The following is a 23,302-nucleotide window of genomic DNA, read 5'->3' as shown; positions in this document are numbered from 1 at the left end:
TTAATTTTGGCTCTTACATTTAAATATTGTCTTTGTTATGCTTGTATTGAATTTGTTTTGCTCTACTTCTTCTAGTTTCTTGAAGTGGTAACATAGATTTTTTATTTGATAATTCTCCTTTTTTTCTCATGTATTCATTTGATTTAAAAAAAAATGTCCCTGTCAGTATTGCTTTAGCTGCATCGCATATACCTTGATATGTTATATTTCATTTTTTTCATTGTATGTATTATGAATATCCTTTGAGATTTACTCTTTGACCCATGTATTATACAGAGGTATAGTATTTAATTTCCAAGCATTTGGAGATTTGCCCGTTGTATTTAATTTCCTGATTTCTTGTTTGATTCCACTGTGGTTTGAGAACAAGTTCTGCATGATTTAAGTTTTGAAAAAATTTTTAAAGTTTCTTTTATGACTCAGTATATATTCAGTCTTGATAAAAGAAAGTATATTCTGCTGTTGTTGGGTGTAGTGGTCTATGTATTAAATTAGATCCTGTTGGTTGGTTATGTTCTATTTTTATGCCCTTGCTGATTTTCTGTCTAGTACTTCCATTAGTTACGGAGGAGGAGGCGGTAAAATCCTCAAGAATAATTGTGGATTTGTCTGTTTCTCTTTTAGCCCTATTATTTTTTGCTTCACAAAGTTTGAGGCTTTGTTGTTTGATGTGTATACAGTTAAGAACATTATGTTTTCCTCATGGATTTGTTTTTTATCATTATGCAGTGTCCCTCTGGATTCTAGTAACTTTATTTTCTGTGAAGTCTACTTTATTTGATGTTAATCTAGCCACTTCTGCTTTTTATAATTAATGTATGCATGTGTATCAGTCTAGAGCTGCTGTAATAAACTACCAAAAGGTAGGTGGTTTAAAACAACAGAAATTTATTCATTTACAGTTCTGGAGACTGGAAGTCCAAAGTCAAGATGTTGGTAGGGCCATGTTCCTTCTGAGGGGTCTAGAGAAGAATCCTTTCTTGACTTTCCCAAGGTTCTGGTGGATCCTGGCAATTCCTGGCCTTCCTTGGCTTATAGGGGCATCACTCTGATCTCTTCCGCTATATCTTCACATGGCTTTCTTCCCAGTGAGTTCCTCTGTGTCCTTTCCTTTTCCAATAAAGACACTAGTCACTGGATTTAGGGCCCACTCCACTCTAGTATGATCTCATCTTAATTTCATTAATTATATTTGCAAAGATATTATTTTGAGACAAGATCACATTTTAAGGTTCCAAGTGGATGTGAAATTTGGGAGGACACTATTCAACCCATTATAGTATGGTATATCTTTTTCTGTCTTTTTAAATTTCAACCAATGTATGTCATTGTGCCAGAACTGAACTGCTTATACATAGTATAGATGGGTGGTGTTCTGTTATCAACTCAGCCAATCTCTCTCTTTTACTTGGTGTATTCTCATACTCTCCTATGATACTAACCACAGGAATGCTGGATCTTTTGTTACTGTTCTCAAGATCAGTGATGCTTTTTCTTTTTTTTAAGTCAATTGTCTCTCTAGTATTCTGTTGTCAAATTAACTATCATTCCTCTGTTATTCATTCTGCTAATGAGCCTTTACAGTTTGCTTTATATTACAGTTGTATTTTCAGTTCTATAATTTCTATATGGTTCCTTTCATATCTTCTATTTCTTTGTTAAGGTATTTAGTTTTCCATTTGCTTCAAGGGCATTTGTAATTGGTTTTTGAAGCACTTTATATAATGTCTGCTTTCAAATCCATGTCAGAGAATTCCAACATCTGATCCCCTTCATTTTCGTAGTCTGTTGACTATATTTTCTCATTCAAGTTGTAACTTTCCTATTTCTTGGTACAATGGGTGATTTTCAATTGTATCTTGGCGTCATGTCTATTATGTTAAGACACTCTGGTCCTATTTAAATCTTCTATTTTAGCATGCAGTCAGCCTGTTTGGATTTAGTATGCAAGTTCTAACCTACTTTTTAATGCTATGAATCCAATGACAATTTAGTTTTCAGAACTTTGTGGTACTATTTTGGTATGCTTGGTGCCATTGAGACTTCCACTGAAGCTGGTATTACCTTCTATGGCAGGAAGCACTTCCTTAGGTCAGGCAATCTATTTTCTCAAGGTGGGAGAAGAGGGCCTTTAGTCCACAAACAACAACAGCTCTTCTCTGGGTCAAGCCATTCTCCCTGCAGGTGCCACCAAGATATCTGGCTTCTCCAGATACAGGAAGAGAATACCTCACCTGTGCAGACTAGAACTCATCAGGCTGGGCCGCTTATAAATTAAGATTTAAAGATAATTAGATTATAAAACAGTAAAGAAAAGATTTTTTTTTTGAGCTTTATAAGATCATAAATTTCTACAAAAATCTTATTGTTTCAAGTGTGGTTTCTTTAAGACAGACAGAAAAACACAGAGAGAGACAAACTCCATAGCAGTTCTACCAGGCATTATATGGAAAAATGAGTACTCACTTGAATAAGATCTTCAATTTTTTTCAAATCACTTATTACATTCACCCAGTTGGCTTCTGTTTTAGGGAGCCCTGCACTGAAACAGCTGAAAGAAAAACCATGAGCAAAGCATTTTGAAGGAGCCTGTTCATCTTGATGAATACTATAAGCAAAAGAGCAATCAATAATTTTTTTATTCTGACTAGTGAAAAAATCAGTGTTATCCTTGCCTCTGTGCATTCAACAACCTTGTAGCTGAACATAAACATTAAGCATATAGTACAACTTTGACATTTTATGATAACTTGAGGCTTCACCAACCTGGATTAGAGAAAAGCCTAATTGTAGGCATACTTTATAAATAAACTGGCTCAATTTATCACAGTGAAATAGAAACAGCGCCAGATGTGTGGCAAGGCTCAGTAAATGATTTTGAATGAATTACTAGTTTCCTTTAAGTAGAGATGTACTGAGACTTTCAAGTCTAATAAATAGGTAAAATTCTTAAAATAAGTAATAATTATTTTCATGTAATGATTTTGACAGTAAATGCTTTTTTACAAAACATTAAACATGCCCCTTTCTTGTTGCTCATGCTCTTACTACGCTTGCAGCAGCTTTCTCCATAAACATTACAGACTTCATCCCAGTGTAGGCTGAATGATCATATACTTACTCACTTTCATAAATTTCCTAAAAATTAAAATGTAATATCCAGACAAAATACATGTATACTGACCAAGTAACATTGGAACGATTCTTACAGCTTGAGGAAAAATAATCCCTCACTTCCTGATGGATCTTACACAGAAGCATGATAGTCAACACTAATCTGTCTTATGATAAAGAATTACCTGCACAAATCTATGGTTCCCAATACCATGAAGGCATTAGTAGAAAAAAACTGAAATGAGAGTCAGATTATATAACTATAGGTTAGGTGCTTTGGGTCAACTGGGTATATTAGCTGCATCTAAGAGAGAAGAAAAAAGTTAATAGTCATGGAAACATATGAATTTTATTAGAAGGAAACAAGAAAAGGCTTAAATAAAGAAAGAAATGTTTTCAACTGAACTAGGATAAGGATCAAGGGATAGGAGGAGTCAGTGTCAGGGACAGATAAGAAGTAACATAAGCAAATTGTAAATATCTACTTTTAATTGCTGTGAAAAATATGTAGTCTATCAGTAAGTGGTACATTTCCAAGTTCAGTTAAATATCAAAAGGCCCAATTTATTTGAGGGCTATAATGCTCATTTGTACTATTACCACAATGTAGAAAAACGCTCAGTTAGTGTTTACCCAACCTCCTCTAAATCTCTATAGTCTGCCTTCTATCCCCCAGATACTGAGTGCCTAGAGATATAAGCAAACTAAACATAAACTAACTTATGGAAAAGATATCCGAGGACAGTCATCATGACCATGAACATAATATTATTTATGCCTAAAGATAAAATTACCCCAAAATGAAGACATGAATGCCAGCTTCAGTTAGAAAATGACTGTTTAGAAGTAAACATAAGTAGCACTGGATGGAACTACTTCTCAAATGTGGTTTCTGAAAAATATAATCATAGACAAATGGTTACATTTTTTAGTTAAAAAGTGAGGTTTAAAAATAACATGTCAACATATTTTTAGGTCTAAAGATGTAATTTTTTCATATTTTCATAATGCTCCTTATCAAAAAATAATAAAACTATAATTTATCTCTTTTTTTGCTTTCTCTCCTACCTCCAACTCTGTGTCTTATGCACAAAGTTCCTTAACAGATATTTCTGCAGATGCATGTCATAGATAATTTAACAAAGTTGACATATTTGTTAATTTACATACATACCAATGTCACCACTTCCACTTAATGTTTTTATATTATCTTTGACCTCCTCCTCATCCTTCTCTCTGTTTCAACAGGCCAAAATATTTTATAAAGCACAGGTTAATAACATGCATTAATAACAGAGATGCACTTAGTTATATTAGCTTCACATAAATTATGAAAATGAATTATATCAATATTATTTGGTGAAAAATTGGATAAAATGGAACCAACTACAGATACTGTATTCCATCTCGAGAGTGACTATCTAATAATTTTTCTTGGTGATTTAGGAAAATCATTTATCCTAGAACTTACCAGAGTTTTGATACTTTCACCTGCCTCTTTTGTGTTGTCAAAGCTTTTATAGTTTCAGAAAGCAGTGTTAACTGCCACCTTAACCACTGATTGTTCATGCTTCCTTCTGTTTACACTGAAAAGACGAATGATACCCACACCCTGCCCTCCAAGACTACACAATTTAGTGTGTACAAAGACATTTGGAGAACACAAAAGAGTGGGATAAGTGAAATAACACATTTATAATGACAAGAAGAGCCTCAAGATGGTCAATAGAGCTTTTAAAAACCGATTTAATTTATTTTCAAAATAAGAACAATCCAAATGTGAACATACATCTATGGTATCCCAAGATCTTTAGAGAATAACCACGCAACTTATTGCAAAGACTCTGAGATTCAAACGACCTTTTAGGGAAATTGCATATGCTATTTTCATCTATTTTTTTTTTTTTTCTTACCGAAATTCTCATTACTCAAGGCCACAGTAAATCCTTAGGTATTGAAGAAGAGTTGGCTATGGCAGGGGATTTCCAGCAGCCATCCATCCACGATGCTTCCTACAATACAACCTAGGGTAAGGTATGATCCATTAAAAACACAAGTGGACTAGTGAGAAAAAGAAAGGGAGGGAATTTATACTTATTGAACACCTGCCTTTTAATAAGTACTCTATTAGTTACTTAACAGATGCATCACCTTTAATCTTAACAATAATCCTATGGAGGAAGGTTAGTAGCATTTGGGTAAGCTGCTCTAGGTCCACAGCAAGTACATGACAGCCAGCATTTGAGACCAGGTCTGTCTAATTACAAAGACTTTGCAAAATTTTTCTATTATATCATGTCCCTGAATTGAAAAATTCCAGAGTCATACTAGTAAAAAGAAAAAACAAATACTTAGATTTATAGAAGTACTGATTGTTAGTTTACAACAGCAGTAGTCATTTCTACAGTCACTGAATATGTATCTTCAGTCTTTTAAATAAACCACTGTTAATCATTTGAGAATTCTGTAGCCAAGAAAATTTTATTTTTCTCACTCAAATCAAGTGAAGAATGTGAAGATTAAACATTCCTAAATTCAACTCTATGTCATTAAAAGCAGTTTATAACCAAAATATACCAAAATACAAACAACTATTTTCTGCCCTTTAAAATAGTATACATGTGGTGACCTCTCCCACAAAAAATCAAAATCTTCCACAACCCATGACACAAATATTCACTGAATTAAGTTCCATAAACTCAAATAATTAAATTATTATACTTTTCAGATGTTTCTGAAATATAAAAATGGCTGCTTTAAAATATATTATGTATAACTCACAGAAAGAAAAAGCTAACACTTATTTAGGTATTAAGCAAGATATAAAGGTGTATCCAATAGAAATACCTTTTTGTCCACAAGAATGTATCAAATCTAATCTTCCTGTTACATACTATCTAAATCACTCATTGATTGGTTTATTTAAAGCAAACCTTCCTTATCACTCTCATTTTATAATTATTCCCTTTGTCTATATTATCTCAGTGCTTCAAATTTTTTATAGAACTTTACAGTTATCTTCATCATTTCATCCAAAGGCTCTTAAATTCCCTACCTCCCTTTTAGTTGTGGTATCCTCAAATCCACATTTTTCAAAAAGCAATAATATTGACTTGGGATTGAGCAGTGCCGTGGGCAATATAATTTTTAATTAGGCCTTACTAAGCTACTTTTGTAAACAATTTCATTCCTGGCCTCTTATAGCAGTGAGCCTTTAGAATGTCACAATGGATTTTCACTACCCTGCTCAACTACATCCTGCTGGCATAAATAAAAGAAAACTAAGTGTTTAGCCAGAATACTCCACAATAGCGTGTGATTGCCAAACATGGAGGAATGCAATAGAAAATGTCCACAAAGGTATCTAACCAAATCATGATACTGGAAGCCAGTATAGATGAAAAGAAGTATTGGCCGGGCGCGGTGGCTCATGACTGTAATCCCAGCACTTTAGGAAGCCGAAGCAGGCGGATCGCCTAACACCTGAATTTCGAGATCAGCCTGACCAACATGCAGAAACCCCATTTCTACTTAAAAAATATAAAACTAGCCAGGTGTGATGGTGCATTCCTGTAATCCCAGCTACTCGGGAGGCTGAAGCCGGAGAATTGCTTGAACCCAGGAGGCGGAGGTTGTGGTGAGGCGAGATCATGCCATTGCACTACAGCCTGGGTGACAAAAGTAAAACTCCATCTCAAAAAGAAAAAAAAAAAGGAAGTATTTTATAGCTCTGCTTGCTGCCTGAATCCATTTTGTGCTGCTAGAAGAGAACACCACAGGCCGGGCGCGGTGGCTCAAGCCTGTAATCCCAGCACTTTGGGAGGCCGAGATGGGCGGATCACGAGGTCAGGAGATCGAGACCATCCTGGCTAACAGGGTGAAACCCCGTCTCTACTAAAAAATACAAAAAACTAGCCGGGTGCCGTGGCGGGCGCCTGTAGTCCCAGCTACTCCGGAGGCTGAGGCGGGAGAATGGCGTAAACCCGGGAGGCGGAGCTTGCAGTGAGCTGAGATCCGGCCACTGCACTCCAGTACGGGCGACAGAGCGAGACTCCGCCTAAAAAAAAAGAAAGAAAGAAAAAGAAGAGAATACCACAGACTTAATTTATAAGGGACACAAGCCCATTTGGCTCACAGTTCTGCAGGATGGGAAGTACATGAGCATGGCACTGACATCTGCCAAAGGTCATCCTGTGGCGGAAGGGTACAAGGTGAAAGCAGGCACACAAGACAGAGAGGAAATTCAGCCAAAATCACCCTTTAATAAGGAGCCCACTCAGGCAATAACAAACTCACTCCCTCAGTAACTGCATTAATCCATTTGTGAGGGCCCTAATGAAAGTGCCTAAAGAGGTACCTAATTACCTGTTAAAGATCCCACTTCTTAACACTGTCACAATCACAATTAAATGTCAACACGAGTTTTGGTGGAGGCATTCAAACCATAGCATTCTGTCCCTACCCTCCCCTCTCTGCCAAATTCACGCCCTTCATACAATGCAAAGTATATTCATTCCATCCTAGTAGGCTCAAAATCTTATCTATATCAAATATGGATGAGATTTCATCCTGAAAGCAAATGTTCTGTAACCACCAGCCTGTGAAATCAAAATAAGTTATCTGCTTCCAAAATACAATGTGTGAAGGTATAGAATAGACATTCCCATTCTAAAATGGGGAAATAAGCAAGAAAAGAGGGATAACTCATCTGAAACAAGTCCAAAACCCAACAAGGAGAACAATATTAAATCTTAAAGTTGGAGAATAATTTCCTTCCACTTCATACTCTGCATCCTGGGCACTGAGTGGGTGCTGGACCCCTAAAGCCTCAAGCAGGTCAGATCCCACGGCTTTCCTAGGCTCAGCCTGTGCTTCAGTTGCCATGGGTTGGAGTCTCATGCCTGAAACTTCTCCAGACTACAACTCTACATTGTTAACCATAGTTCTGGTATTTTGGTGGCAACCCCATTTCCTTGGCTCCACGAGGCACTGCCATGTTGGGGGTTCTCTGGGGTGGTTCTGCCCCTGTGCAAAGTCTCTGCCTGTGCCCCAAAGAAGTCAGCATCATCTTTTGAAGTCAAGGTGGAGAAAGCCATGCCCCCTGAGTTCTCGCATTCTGTGAGACTGCAGACTTAACACCACATGAATTTCACCAAGGCTTAACACTTGTATCTCATGAAGCAGTGGGTGAAGCTGTAGCTGGGGCCACTTAAGCCATAGTTGGAGTGGCCGAAGAGTGTTGCACCAGAAAGTAGGGAGTCAAGTCCCAAGGCAGCCCTGGGCAGTAAGCCCATGGAGAGCAACCAGGCGGGGCCTGGCCCCCGAAACCATTCTGCCATCCTAGAACCTTGGACCTGTGAAATAAAAGAGACTAAATCCCAGCCCTGCCCTCAAGGAGCTCACAGGGTAGGAACTGTTTGGAATCTTGTGACCGGGTCTCACTGCAGGGTGACTGGTGGCTCACGGCAGCACTGAAATCGCAGCAGGATGGTACTGCCCAGGGAAAGTACATCGTGAGGTGAGCAAGTTCACACAGCCAGGCATCTCTGTAGTGTTCATTCTGAAGTCAAAACTGTGCCTTAGACTCATAGTCATACAATTGCCTCTGCTCTAGCTTTTCCTCCTGCTTCAAATATTCTTCACTCAGATACTGTTGGGGCTCACGCCGTTGCTGTTTCCCAAGCAAATAATTGCTTGTGAAAATAACTGTAAACATCTTACATTCTATACCAATATTATAGTTCTTCCCAGTGAGGAAAGATGATCTGACATACTTGATGTTTTGTTTTATTCTGCTTATTAACTTGTCTAATCACACATTTAAAATTAATTAAACATACAAGAATAAAAGATTTACAAGTATTGGTGTATTGGGTTAAATACATCATCCATTCATTCAAACCACTAGAAACACGACAAGACTGAATAGAATATAGAGATTATAAGACAGCATCACTTTCCTTGATTCATCTAGTAACTATTCACTGAACATTTACTAAAGGCTAGGCATTTTTTATGACCTTGGAATACATCAATGATGGCAGAACACAATTTTGATTTCAGAAAGAAAGATGGACTATATAGAAAATGCACAAATAAGTTATTATAATTTTGTATTTTATTAGAGAGTGAAAAATTATCTAGGAAAAAGGAAAAAAGGAAAGAAGGGTGAGGTTGAAATTCTGGGTGGTCAGGGTGAAGATAGCAAGGGTGTGAACCCTGGTGGTATCTCAGTGAAGACTATTTGAAGCAGAGGGAATAGATAGGGCAGAGGCAACTGTGTGGCTCTGAGTCTAAGGGACAGGAAAGAAGCCAGTGGAGTGAGGAAGGGAAAGAATAGTCTGAGATAAGGTCAGAAAGGTGGAGGAGAGGACGACCTGAATCTGCTTCGGGTGGCAGTGGAAATAGAGACATGCGGTTAGAGTCTGAAAACAATTTTTACGACAGGACTAGTAGAATTTCCTGACAGATTGTAGGGTACAGGAGGAAACAAGAGAATGAGAATGACTCTGAGTCTTTTCCTCTGAACACCTGAGAAGATGGAGCTGCCATCAACTGAAACAAGCAAGCCTTGGACAGAGCTGATGCCTTGAGAAGAGGGGACAGGTCAGGAGTATCTGTTCTGGACATGCTGAGTTTGAAAGGCTCATTAGATATGCACAAGGAAATGTCAAATACGCCATGGGATACATAAATCTGGAGTTCAGGAATGTTTCTGAACTGGAAATAGATATGCGACTCATGAGAGTGCTCATGAGGGAGTGGTGTAGGTAGAGAAAAGGACCAAAACCTAAGCAAGGGATACCTCAGTATCAATTAGGTCAGGGATTATAAAAGAAGGACCAGGAAAGAAAAATCAAAAGGAATGACTACTGAAAAAGGGGAAAATGAAGAGTATCATATTCTAGAAGTCAGTCAAGGGAAGTATATCCAGCAAAAGAGAATGATGGACACACATCAAATGCACTGATAAGCCAAGCAAGACAGTTTTAGCACTGACCAGTGGGCTTGGCAACCCAGAGGTCATGTCAGATGACTCTGACAATAGCATGTTTAAGGGGAAGCCTGCCTGGGATGGTTGACGAGAAAGTGGCAAGAAAAGATTTTGTAAATGCTAGTTCAGGAAATGTTTTTAAGAATCCTGCTCCAAAAGGGTGGAAGGAAAGGGGGTTGTAGCAGGTGGTAGAAAGTGGTGGAAATAACAACATGTTTGCATGCTGATGAGAATGACTTATTAGAGAGGGGGAATTAAGGATGTCGGTGAGGGTAGGAAGTGCGAGAGCAATGTTCTCTAACAAGCAAGTGAGGATGAGGATGTTAGCTCACTTCCAAGAGGAGGTGAGGGCTGAGTCATCTACTGTCACAGGAAGGAATGCTGAGTTATAAGGGGGGTGGGGCTGGTAGTTAGGTGTAAGTTTTCTACTATTACTTCCATTTTCTCAGTGAATTAAGATAAAAAGTCATGAGCAGAAAGTGAAGATTGGAGGAGGATGGGGAAAGGAGGAGGATGACAGGGAAGAGGACACACAAAATAGCCATTTAGGTAACTGGGAGAATAGTATGAGAGCCTGGCCTATTGAAGGATCAATGTTGTGAATGGCTGTAGAGTGAGATTAGTCATTAGGGCTGCATGTGTTTTCTCCAGCCACAGTAAGCTGAAAGGGAAAGAAAACCTGGAATAGGTAGATTACTGGATTTAAACCTGTTGTGTGTATACCAAGCTAGTACAAGGAAGAGAGGGGCAAGGGATTTCAGACTATATGTAAGGGAGCGATTGGGAGATTTGTCCAGGAAATTTTACTTCATTTCCTTATTATAGGACTTCATAAAGGTAGTGTTACTTGAATCATACCTTGAAGGTCGGATATATTCTAGCCATGAGTGAAAGGAGAAAAACAGCATTGAGGCAGAAGGCAGAACCCAAGCAAGGCCATATGCGAACAAGTATAGCGTGTTTGCAGATGACTGTGAGCCATTTTCCTAACAGTGTGAAAGTAGTGGTCAGCAGGACTCCACAAAACTGTCACCATTGTTTAATGCAGCAACTGTTAACACTTTGTGTAGAGGGCCAGATAATGTTTCATGCTTTTCAAGTCTTGCAGACTTTGTCGCCAGTGATTAACTCATCCACTCTAGTGTAAGAGCAGCTATAGACAACACATAAACAAATGGGTATGGCTATGTTCCAATACAAGTTTATTTATAAAAACAGGTGGTTGATGGATTTGAATCACCAACCACCTGCTTTGACAAATAAGTAGTCGGTTTTGATAAATAAACAGTTGGTTTGCCAGCTCTTGACTGCTACAGCTCTCTTAATCAGTCCTAATTTAAGCACAGCTGAGAAAGTGATATCTTTAAATATCTCCAATCTTCCTATCATTAATTGCATTAAGACATTTTCAGTAACTGCTTTCAAGCTGTTTTAAATTGACACCAATGTGAGATTTTCAAATAAGAAATTTCCTCAAACTTAATCTGTGTTCAATATCAAGGCTAAATAAACCCCAATACAAACTATAGTAATTTGGGTTACAATAATGATTTTTAAAAATTCATTCATACAAATATAAGACCTGAGGTTGGTATTAATTCTCCTATAAGACTACCCAACATGTTTATAAGGCCTATAAATTTCAGTTTATCAAAACAAAAAAAAAAGATTAGGTAACTACTTCATACAAAGGTATGCAAATATATGTATCTTTTTAAATGAAATACCTTTAAGTCCTTTGGAATGCTTAAAATAAGACAAATTTGTTAATTTTGTTGAAATGTTTCCAAAGCAAACAATAATCTATATAAATATTCTTTGAACTGCCACGGACAGAGGTAGCAGTAAGATTTGGACATCTTAGTTTTAATCACTATCAAAAAGCATTAATGAAACAAATAGTGGGTAAATATAGAAACACTATATTTAAACAATATATTTATATATAGAAATATATATTTAAACAATATTTAATATATATTTAAACAATATATTTATAGAAATATATAAAATAAATATAGGAACACCTCAGGTAGTTTATCATTTAAGGTAAACAAGGGATATTCATTTATGTGGCTGGAGGGGATATATGATAGATTCTCTTACCATTCTCTGATCATAGTTTTCTGTCGCACTATGTTCATGGGCTATTGTCATTTGGTGCAAATGTTTTGGAAAATGTTTGGTATAAATGTTTTTGAAAAATCCCAGCTAGCATAATTCTCTAGGGCAGGAACAATGGACAGCTTCCTCGGGGCAGCACAGATATATTTAGCGTACTCTCCAGAAACAATCAATGATATCTGTTCCTCTGGTCAGTTTCCAAAAGCACTTCATTCAAACACTTGCTAAAGTGAAGAAATTATCCCAAACCATACTACAAAAGAATAAAAAGTTGGAAATTATGAGATAGATAGGTCTAGAAATTCCAACATAGTATCCAAAAGGAGTTCCATAAACAGATAGCAAAGAGACAACAGACAGAATGAAATAATCAAACAGTCATAAAATAAAAGTTTACAGAGCTGAAGTAGAACACAAGCTTTCACATTGACAGGGCATAAAAGGGATCATTGAAAAACACAGCAATTTAAATTGAATTTCCTGATTCCAGGATAACGAAATAAAAAGCTATTTAAGGACAAAAATCAGAATGAATCTGATCATGGTACTTACAAGACAAGAGAATTCATCTTCAAGGTTCTAAGTGAGTATGAGTTTGAACCTAGAAAGCTATTAGTATTTGAAAAAGAGGGCAAACACATTCTTTCATAGCACATCTTAGAAAATATAAGGCCCACAGAATGTCCATGAAATAATTACGTAAAAAATGCATTCCAGAAAAATTAAAAAGTTATCCAAAAAAGATGTGGGATATAAGAAAGAATGCAGAATTAGTAACATTTACATTTGAGTCTAAATCACTAATGGCAATTCATTAAAGTACATTTTTGACATCATTCATTTTGCAAAAATGTGAAATTCTTGTGGTCAGAAACCTTGTGTATCTTACTAATTACTGTACCTACAGTACCTACAACACCTATAAGCATGCTAAGCATATAATAAGCACATATGACGTATTTACTGGATTTGATTTTTAATTTGTTTATATTATAAATAGATTGTCCTTATTCTCACAACTATCAGCATCTTAGCTGCACTAGCTTCCCTAACCAGAAGGTGGCCTAGCCAGTCACTGTGATAAATACTATCCTAAATAGCACACTAACTTTACCCCACATTTTATCTTTCTGCTGCATTCATCCCACCAATTTCAAGTTCCAAACTGCTAAGTATTTCTGGAAAAACCATGCCAGTATAATTTCATGAGATGTAATTTGCAATGGGCTTTCTCTACATCCTGCTGATTCTTTCTTACTCTCTCTGACATTCTGTGCCATACTTTTAAATAAAACTTTATTGAGATACAATTTTAAGATAATAAAATATACACTTGTTTTAAGCATACAGTATGCACTTCTGATGACAGTATACACTCATGAAATTACTACCACAACCATGATATAGAAAATATTTGTAATTATAAAAAATTATTTCATCCTCCTTTTCGGTCACTGTATCATTAGTCCCAATGCTAGGCAACTACTGATTTAGCCATGTACTTTTTTCAAGTAGCAATGTGTCAAGAAAATCATGGATAATCTCCCTGGGGGAAATGGTGTAGGAAAAGGAAGAAGAGGAAGTAAACTCATACTGTGATGATTATTTTATTTGTGGAATTTGAAATACACTTATGCTGATTAATTGCAAAAAGTCAAGAGAAAATTTAACTACAAAAAAAAACCCAAGCCAGACATGTATAATTTCCAAACCAAAATAAAATAAAATGAACAGACAAAATTCAAAGAATCTAACAGAAGGTTGTAATAGCAGTAGAGGTAGTGGGGACAGGCAGAAAGAGAGAAGAAAAAAAGAAAGTGCAGTAAAAATATACAGAAAAAGCAATGTGGCAGTAGTAAGTCTAAACATACCAGTAATCATTCACTCCCGCAAGCAAAGATGTAAATAAACTATATTTGACTACTAAGAGATGGATACTAAGATTAGTTAAAAAGTAGACACAGATAAATTTTAAAATATGAGTTTATAAGAAATGAAACAAAAATAAAATGATACGAAATGTTTAAAAATTACAAAAAAAGGATATGCCAAGTAAATATGACTGTAGTAACAAGAATAGAGAAAAAGTAGAATTCAAGTGAGAAGTACTAAACAATATAATGGATAATGCACATGGATAAAAGTTAAAACTCTCTGAGAATGTTCATTAACACTGACTCGTGAACACCTCCCACTCCTAAGACCTAAGATGATACAGCTCAACAGTTTCTTGATACCAGACCCACTAATAGAGGGTATCCTGCCCCAGGGGCCAATAACGCTCCATCGCTGAGGCCCTGCTGTCATTCCACATTAACAGTGGGCTGAATTTTTTAAAATGTGGTACATATACACCTTGGAATATTATGCAGTTATAAAAAGAAGGAAATCACATCCTTTGCAGAAGCATGTATGCAGCTGGAAGCCATTATCATAGGCAAAATAATGATTTTTAATGATTTTCTGTTGAAAATCAAATACTACATCTTCTCATTTATAAGTGGGGGTAAATAGAAACTGGGCACTGAGTTAGTGTGGGGGGAGGGTGGGAGGAGAACAAGGGTTGAAAAACTACTCATTGATTACTGTGCTCACTACCTGGGTGATGGCATCATTCATACACCAAACCGCAGCAACACACAATTCACTCATGTAACTAACCTGCACATATACGCCCTGAACCTAAAATAAAAGTTGAGAAAATAAATAAATAAAACCCTCTGAGAAGATATAATAGCTATGAATGTTTATGTGCCTAATAGTATAGCTTCAAATTATACAGAGAAAAATGAATAGGAAAAATAAGTTAAAAATATTTTAACCTAGTTTTTTAGAAATTTAAACATATACAGAAATCAGTGAGGCTAGCATTGATATGCCAATAAACGAGCTCTCAAAAAAAAATCGTTACTTTGTAGCATTTGCCAATTTTTGTTGTATAAAAACCTCACTATACTGACTTCAAAATACCAATGGTTTAAAAGCTGGCTCATAAAATTCCCAACTATTTAACCATTGGCCCTAATGAGCCAATTAGAGCTGGCTCCAGCAAACCAATGCCCAGGGTAAATTTTAAAAACACAATGAACAACCTTTTTATGTAGTATGTCGGTACATGTGATTAAACAGATTAGATACATGACATCCTACACCACAGTGATAGTATGTTAAAAAGAAACATATGGAATATTCGTAAAAGGTCATCCATGACCTAGACTTAAAGTGTTTATGTCCTAGATCTAAAATAAAGTATCAAACATTACAGAAATCTAAATTCATACTTGTTACATTATATGATCCAAAAAAATCCAAGAAATTAATAATACTGAACTGTCAAATGGAATATTGAATTCCAAAAATTTCGATAATGTTAAATTACAAATTAATAATAAAAGACTAGCCAATAAAAAATCCTGTTCACTTACAAATATAAAATTATCATTTAAAGTAATCCTAAATAAAAGAGGAAGTCAATCTGGAAATGACACTTAATTAAAATACCCGTCCAAGTGAAGTCAGAAAGATGACTGACTATAGTTACCTGGTGCTTGTTCCCCCAACTAAAAGGGATCAAAACAATGACTAAACATCTATAATTTGACTGGAGTGACTGAGGAAATATGATGGAGAGGACCAGGGAAGTGGCAACATCCCTGGGAAGCGCAGAAGGCGAGAATAGCACCATAGAGAGGAGAGCAAGTCATCTACTTCTGCCACAATGTCATCTTCACCAGAATTAGCTCAGAGTCGGGGAGACTTCTTCTTATGAGGTAAAGGTAAGCTGTAAATCCCCAGCAGTCCCAATTGTTACTACACATGCCAGAAATCCTTGCTGCAGGAGAGTTTCCTGGTCCTTACAGATTTTGAATCCAGTTTGGAGATTAGCCAGAAGTTTGTACAGCTGCACTGCCTTAGAGTAGGAGCCCACCTTGAACACCTCCCACCCTTAGGACCTAATATGATACAGCTCAATGGCTTCTTAAAACAAGACCCGGTACTAAGGGCCAATAGCAACTGACTGTCTCCATCCGGAGGCCCTGCTCTCATTCCACGATGTTCACATGAATGCTTGCAACTCCACAAACTCAGCTACCTAGAGCATAGGCCTGTCATGATGACCAAGACCCCAGTGTCCAAACTCACATGGCACACCACCATCTCAGGGAACAGGCAGATATGCACAGCAGGGAAGCTTCAAAACAGCCACTAGCCATGTTACCAACACATACCTGTGCTTCACAGCCAGCAAGCACACTGAGCATGTATGTGTCTGCACCCAGCCTGGCAAGTGGTCGTGTGGCAGTCCACTCCTGTGAAAGACAACTGCAGAGTTGCCTGGCCTTATTGCACCCACAGACATTCACATGCAGCCTGACATCCAGTCCTGCAGCAGCTCTGCCTCTCCAACAGACTGCCACAGGGATGCTTGGCATTGCTGTGCTTATCTAGTTTGGTGGCAGCCCTGCCTCCTTGAAAAGAAAGTCACACAGCTACTTTGCTGGCAGCATCTCTGTAAGCTCAAGTCTGGCCCAACAGCCAGCACAGCAGTAGCCACTGACTCTCTGGAGAGGTAGCCAGGCAGCTTGTCAGCTCACTGTGCCCACACATGCCCAACCTGAAAACCAACCCAGTGCTCCCACCCCAAGAAAACTATGCCACTGCCTCAAAAGCTCTCACAGCGTAGGCCACTGAGGCAATCACAGACATCACTGATGAGTATTATAGCCAAAGAAACTGCACAGATACCATGCTACTGAGTCCACCCAGAATCAAAGCCATTCTCCATACTGAACTTACACCCTAGGACTTATCTACAGGAAATGTCTCTCCCTAAAAAAGCTACTGCATAAAATTGGAAACAAAAACTATTCTACTATATGAACAAATATCAATACAGAGACAAAAATATAATAAAAGCAAGAAAACATGATACCCACAAAGGAACACAATAAATCCTAGTAGAAGACCCCAAGTAAAATGATACTTATGAAATACCTAAAAAATAATTGAAAATTATAATCTTTAAAAAACTCAGTGAGATACAATAGAACATAATCAATAATTGGAATGAGAAATTCATAATATGTAAGTATAATTTTAAAAGAACCAAACAGAAATCTGGGAGCTGAAAAATTCGATAAGTGAAAATTTTAAAAATACAAGTGAAAATGTTGACAATAGACTAGATCTTTAATGAAGGAATTTCTGAACTAGAAAACAGGTCTTTGAAATAACCCAGTCAGAGGAAAACCCAGAAATAAGAACAAAAGAGAATGAAGAAAGTCTACAGAATACATGGGATACAATTAAACAAACAAATATTCACATTGTAGGAATGCCAGATGAAGAAGAAATTTTTTAAAAAGGCATAGGAAATGTATTTAATGAAATAATAGCTTTAGGCTTCCCAAGTATGAGGAGAGATATAAACATCTAGATTCAGGAAGCTGAAAAGTCGCTAATTAAATTGAACCCCAAAAGATCCTTTCTGAGGCACATGATTATCAAACTGTCAAAAGTTAAAGACAAAAAAAGAATTCTGAAAGCTGCAAGACAGATGTGTTAACTCACATACAAAAGGATCTCTATTAGACTATCAGATTTTTCAGTAGACTAGGAGAGAATGGCATGATATATTCAAAGTGCTGAAAATTAAAAAGAAAAAAAAATCAGCCAAGAATACTATATTCCGTAAAGCTAGCCCTTCAAAAATGAAGGAGAAATGAAGACATTCCCAGACAAACAAACACTGATGGGATTCATCACCACTTAACTGATCTTACAAGAAATGCTTAAAGGAGTGCTACAATTGGAAATGAAAGGCTGATTACTATAATAAAAACTTGTGAAAATATAAAGCTCACCAGTATAGGTAAATTCATTCAAACTCAGAATATCTGAGCACTCTAATGTTGTGCAAATCTTTTAATCCTCTAGTATGAAGGTTTAAAGTCAAAATTGTCAAAAATTACAACAGCTACCTAATGGATAAAGAAGTAAATTAAGGAAACAGATATATAAATAGTGAAGAAAAGAGAAAACATCTGGAGTATTTTTATGTGACCAAAATTAACTTGCTATCAGATTTAAATAAACCATAAGACTGTTTATTCTCATAATAACCACAAAGAAAGATACAACATATATAACATATACAAGCAAGGAGAAAAGAAACCAAGCTTAGTACCACATAAAACCACTAAACCACAGAGATAAACAATAAAAGAGGAAGAAAGGAACAAAACATTTGTGAAATAACCAGAAAGTAATTTTTTTTAATGTGAGGAGTAAGTTATTATCTATCAATAATAATGTAAGTGGACTAAATTCTCCAGTTAAGAGATAAGAGAGTGGCTAAATAAATTTTTAAAAGGAACCAACTCTATGCTGACAAGTGTAACACAGACTGAAAGTGGAGGGATAGAAGATATTTCATGCAAACAGAAATAAAAAGCAAGCAGAAATAGCCATACTTATATCAAATAAAATAAGCATCAAGTCAAAAACTGTAAAAAGAGGTAAAGAAGGTCATTATGTAAAAATAAAGAAATCAATTCTGTAAGAGGATGTAACAACTATAAATATTTATGCACCCAACACTGGAGCACCCAGATATCTAAAGCAAATATTATTAGACCTAACAGGAGAAATAGAGGGCAATACAGTAATAGTAGAGGACTTCAATATGCCACTTGCAACAATGAACAGATCATCTAGACAAAAAATCAACATAGAAACATGGGACTTAAATTATACCATAGACCAAATGGACCTAACAGACATTTACAGAACGCTGCATCCAACAGAGTACGCATTCTTCTCAACTGCATGTGGAACCGTTTTTTAGGCTAGATCACGTTAGGCCACAAAACAAGTCTTAAAAATTTTAAGAAGATAGAGATCATATCAAGTATCTTTCCTAACCATAATGCAATAAAACTAGAAATCAATACTAAAATTAAAACGTCAGAAAATTTAAAAATACATAGAAATTAAACAACTTATTCTTAAATAACCAATGGGTCAATAAGGAAATTAAAAGTGAAAAACTATTTTCTTCAGACAAACAAGAATGAAAACACATCATATCAAAACCTAAGGGACATGAGAGATAGCTCATGTGAAAGTAGCTCTGAGAGGGAAGTTTGTAACAGTAAACGCCTGCATCAAAAAAGAAGAAAGATTTCTAGTAAACAATCCAATGATTCACCTCAAGGAACTAAAAATAACAAGAACAAGTAAAGCCAAAATTGGTAGAAGGAAGGACAGAAATGATAAAATTTAAAACATAAATAAAATATAGACTAAAAAAATAAATTCATGTAAAAACCAGAACAAAGATTTGGCTTTTTAAAAAGATAAAAATCAACAAACCTTTACCTAAGCTAAAAAACAAGAGAGAGATTCAAGTAAATAAAATAAGAGATGAAAAATGAGACATAACTGATACTGCAAAAATACAAAGGATCCTGAGAGACTATTATGAACAAGTATACACCAAAATAATTGATGACATGGAAGAAATGAATAAATTTCTGAGCACATGCAACCTATCAAAATTAAAATATAAAATCTACCAAGAAAAATAAAATATGAACAGACTGATAATGAGTAAAGAAATTAATAACAATTAATATAAATTATTTATTATTATCACTAATAAGTCTTCCATCATCAAAGAAAAGACCAGGACCTGAAAGCTTCACTGCTGAATTCCACCAAATATATAAAGAACTAATACCAATTCTCCTCAAACTACTGAAGAAAATTGAAGATGGGAGAAAACTTTTAAACTTATTTTATAATGCCTGCATTAATCTGATTCCAAAACCAGACAAGGACACAACAAAAACATAAAACTATAGGTCAATATTGATGATGAACATAGATACAAGATTCTTAACAAGATAGTAGCAAACTGAATCCAACAGCATATTAAAAAGATCACTTAGTGTGAGTAAGAGGAATTCATCCCAGAGACGCAAGCACGGTAAGCATGGCATAACAAGCTAATCAATAAATATGGTACAACACATTAACAGGAAGAAAGACAAAATACAGATGATAATATGCAAATATGCAGAAAAGCATTTTAAAAATTCAACATTCCTTCATGTGAAGAACTCACAAAAATATTAGACATACAAGGAATGTATCTTGGTAGGTCATATATGACAAAACAACAGCTAACATCATACAGAAGAAGGAAGAGCTGAAAGCTTTCCTTCTAAGATTAAAGACAAGACAAGGATGCCTATCCATCACTTCTATTCAACATAGTACTGGAAATCTTACCCAGAACAATTAGGCCAGATAAATAAAAGGCATCCAAATTGGAAAGGAGGAAGTCAAATTGTCCCAGTTTGCAGATGACAAAACTTTATATATTAAAAACCCCAAAGACTTCATCAAAAAACTTTTAAAATTAACAAATTCAGTAAAGTTGCAGGATAGAAAATCAACATATAAAAATCACCAGCATTTCTATACACCAATAATGAATTAGCTAAAATGGAAATCAAAAAGCGATTCTATTTACAATAGCTACAAAAAAATTTTTAAAAATCATATACCTAGAAATAAACTTAACGAAGGAAGTGAATGATCCATATACTCTTTTTTTTTTTTTTTTTTTCAAGATAGCAGATAGGAGGCAGTGTTAGCATGTCTCTCCCACTGGGAAAACTGGAAAAATCCACAGACCTTTTGAAAGAAGCGGTAGGCTGCAGCCTACTCCATGAGATAGGAAAAAAAAATGAAAGTTCCTAGAGTATAAGAGGGGGAGATTCTGCCTTTGAGCACATATCCCCACTAAGGAATCTAAAAATCCAGGCCACAAGAGAAGGCCTTAACGCTACCCAGAGCTGGAACAAATTTAGGGAGCCTCGTGAAAATAAAAGCAGAAGCAGTTGCAGGAAGTGCCTTGCAGGTATTCCGAGTCTCTAGTGTGAACCAAGGGAAGCCATTCCTGACTGTATCTCACAGGAGCCCTCAAGAAAGTTAGCCAATGAGCTCAGGAAGGGGTCAAAGGGTGAAATAAGCTCCCAGCTGAATTTGTGATATAATTTCGAGTAGGGACGAGCACCCATCAACAGAACTTGGTGGCGAGTGGGAAGAGCACTGCTGACCAGCCTTGAGGGCAGAGGAGGAGAGACATGACCCGAAAGTCATGCTTGCTATTTCTGTAGGAAAGGTATGGCCTCAGGCAAGTGTGAGTTCCGTGCACAGGCTACGTGGACCTAAACCTGGTGCTAATAGCATGGCACTTCAGAAACGAGACTGACCTTGCCAACTGCATTGAAGGTGGATGAGGCTTACTGCTGCCCACTGCTCCCCACTCCCTTTGTGAAATCTTCTGCATAGCAGAGGCAGTTATACTCACCTCTGGAATATTATTACCCTATTGGCCTGCAAACCACCCCATGCCTCTTACAGTGACTGTGGCAGGCCCCACTCAAGGGGAATCTGAGCTCAGATCCACCTAACCCTGCCCCCACCTGGTAATATTTCTCCACTCACCCTAGTAGATTAACGCAAATAACAAACTTTTGGGAGCTCTACGGCCCTGTCCATCACCTGAGAAACCAGAATAATTCCCCTGAGCAACTTAGAGCAAGCTCAAATCCCACTGCTGCTACTGCAGCTGGTGCTGTCTTGCAAGTGCCACCTCCGGCTGGAGGCCAGCCAACTCAGGCCATTACAATACCTCTCAGCAGAATATCACTGCTCTCAGGAAGGAGAAAATGGCTGTGTGATCTCAGCTTACACCACTGCCTGCAATACCCTGGCTATCCAGGGGTCCTGAGTCTGTACACATGACAAGTTCACTATTAGTATAATCAGCATTCAAGAAAGCCAGCACACTTGACAACCAAGGAATCTCAGAGTCTATGTCACTCCCCTGCCACCTCCATTCAAAGCAGGCGCTGGTATCCACTGCTGGGAGACTTGAAGACAGGTCACATCACTGGATCCATTGCAGACATTCTCCATCACCAGCCCAGAGTCTGGTAGCCCTACTGGGTGGCTAGACCAAGAAGATCAATAATAATCACTGCAGTCCGTCTCTCAAGAAGTCCCATTTTTAGGGGAAGGGGGAGAACACCATATCAAGAGAACACCCATGGGACAAAAGAGTCTGAACAGCAGGCTTGAGTCCCAGATCTTTCCACTGGTGGAATGTTTCTTACAACGGTGACCCAAGTGCAGAGCTGGACACAATAGAGACAGTCAGCACCTCTACCCAAACAGGCAGGCAGCCTCTGTGATCATGAAGGATCTTGGAGAAGAGATCCTTGTTCAACCCTGGTACATCACTGCAGACACAACTGGAGTTTCTACCACAAGAATGCAGTGTGGATGCATGTATAGATAGCCTTTCTGGAACACTTCATAGTGATTGCAGCCCAACAGGGGGGATACACCCCATATGCAGGCCTGTATGAGAGGCAGGATCACAATTCCCCCCTACTTGGAACAACAACATTCCTACGCGTGAAAAGAGGTGCCTGTATGATCTGAATAGCCAGAACACTGGTACAGAAGTGAGGCTGTGAGGTGGATAGTTTTTCTGCTGGCCTGGCAGGGGAACTGAGGTAGCTTACACCCTTCATCCTGGTACGACCTCTGCACATCTAATTGAGAACTCCCCTAGCCACCTTCATCAAGGCTGGGATCCCTGCCCACCACTGAGTATTACGTGTACCCACCTACCTGCCTTAGCTACAGCCAGTGACTACTAAGGGCTACCTCTCCTATTGGATTGAAGCCAGAATCATCAACTCAGTAAATAAAATACTGGAGTAAAATTAAATAAATAAAGTGTACATCACAAGAGAATGAGATAAAATTCAAGAGATCCCAGCCATTCCAACTCCATAAGAGACAGTGAACTTGCCCACACACCAAGTACATAACTACTACAAACAACATTTAGAAAAACCAGCACACGAAGTCTCTCTATAACTAAAGAACTCATACAAAGTCTTCACCCTAAAAGCACCAAGAATTAAATTAGGCTAAAATTAAGTATAAACTTTATTTTATATAAATAATTGGTATATAATATAA

The 23,302-nt window shown here is 37.1% G+C and overlaps 1 protein-coding gene across 4 annotated transcripts in view; it reads right to left on the bottom strand.

Annotated features, from left to right (window-relative positions):
- The window catches only part of IL15 (interleukin 15), a 100,941-nt gene that overhangs the window by 9,474 nt on the left and 68,165 nt on the right, over positions 1-23,302 (bottom strand). For 2 of the 4 annotated variants that reach the window (XM_011955813.1, XM_011955814.1), the window contains exons 3-5: positions 5,028-5,138; positions 3,909-4,006; positions 2,467-2,551 (exon numbers count right to left, since the gene is read on the bottom strand). In XM_011955813.1, coding sequence (XP_011811203.1) covers positions 2,467-2,551; positions 3,909-4,006; positions 5,028-5,039 — 195 coding nt within the window. In that variant the 5' untranslated portion in view covers positions 5,040-5,138. Of the gene's footprint in view, positions 1-2,466; positions 2,695-3,299; positions 3,419-3,908; positions 4,007-5,027; positions 5,358-23,302 lie in introns of those variants that run through there. The other 2 variants (XM_011955815.1, XM_011955812.1) reach the window with 2 other exon arrangements.

Source organism: Colobus angolensis, unplaced genomic scaffold (genome assembly GCF_000951035.1).
Source record: "Colobus angolensis palliatus isolate OR3802 unplaced genomic scaffold, Cang.pa_1.0 Scaffold400, whole genome shotgun sequence".
Lineage (NCBI taxonomy): Eukaryota > Metazoa > Chordata > Mammalia > Primates > Cercopithecidae > Colobus > Colobus angolensis.
Note: the sequence above shows the minus strand (reverse complement) of the source record. Positions and strands in the feature narration are given on the sequence as shown.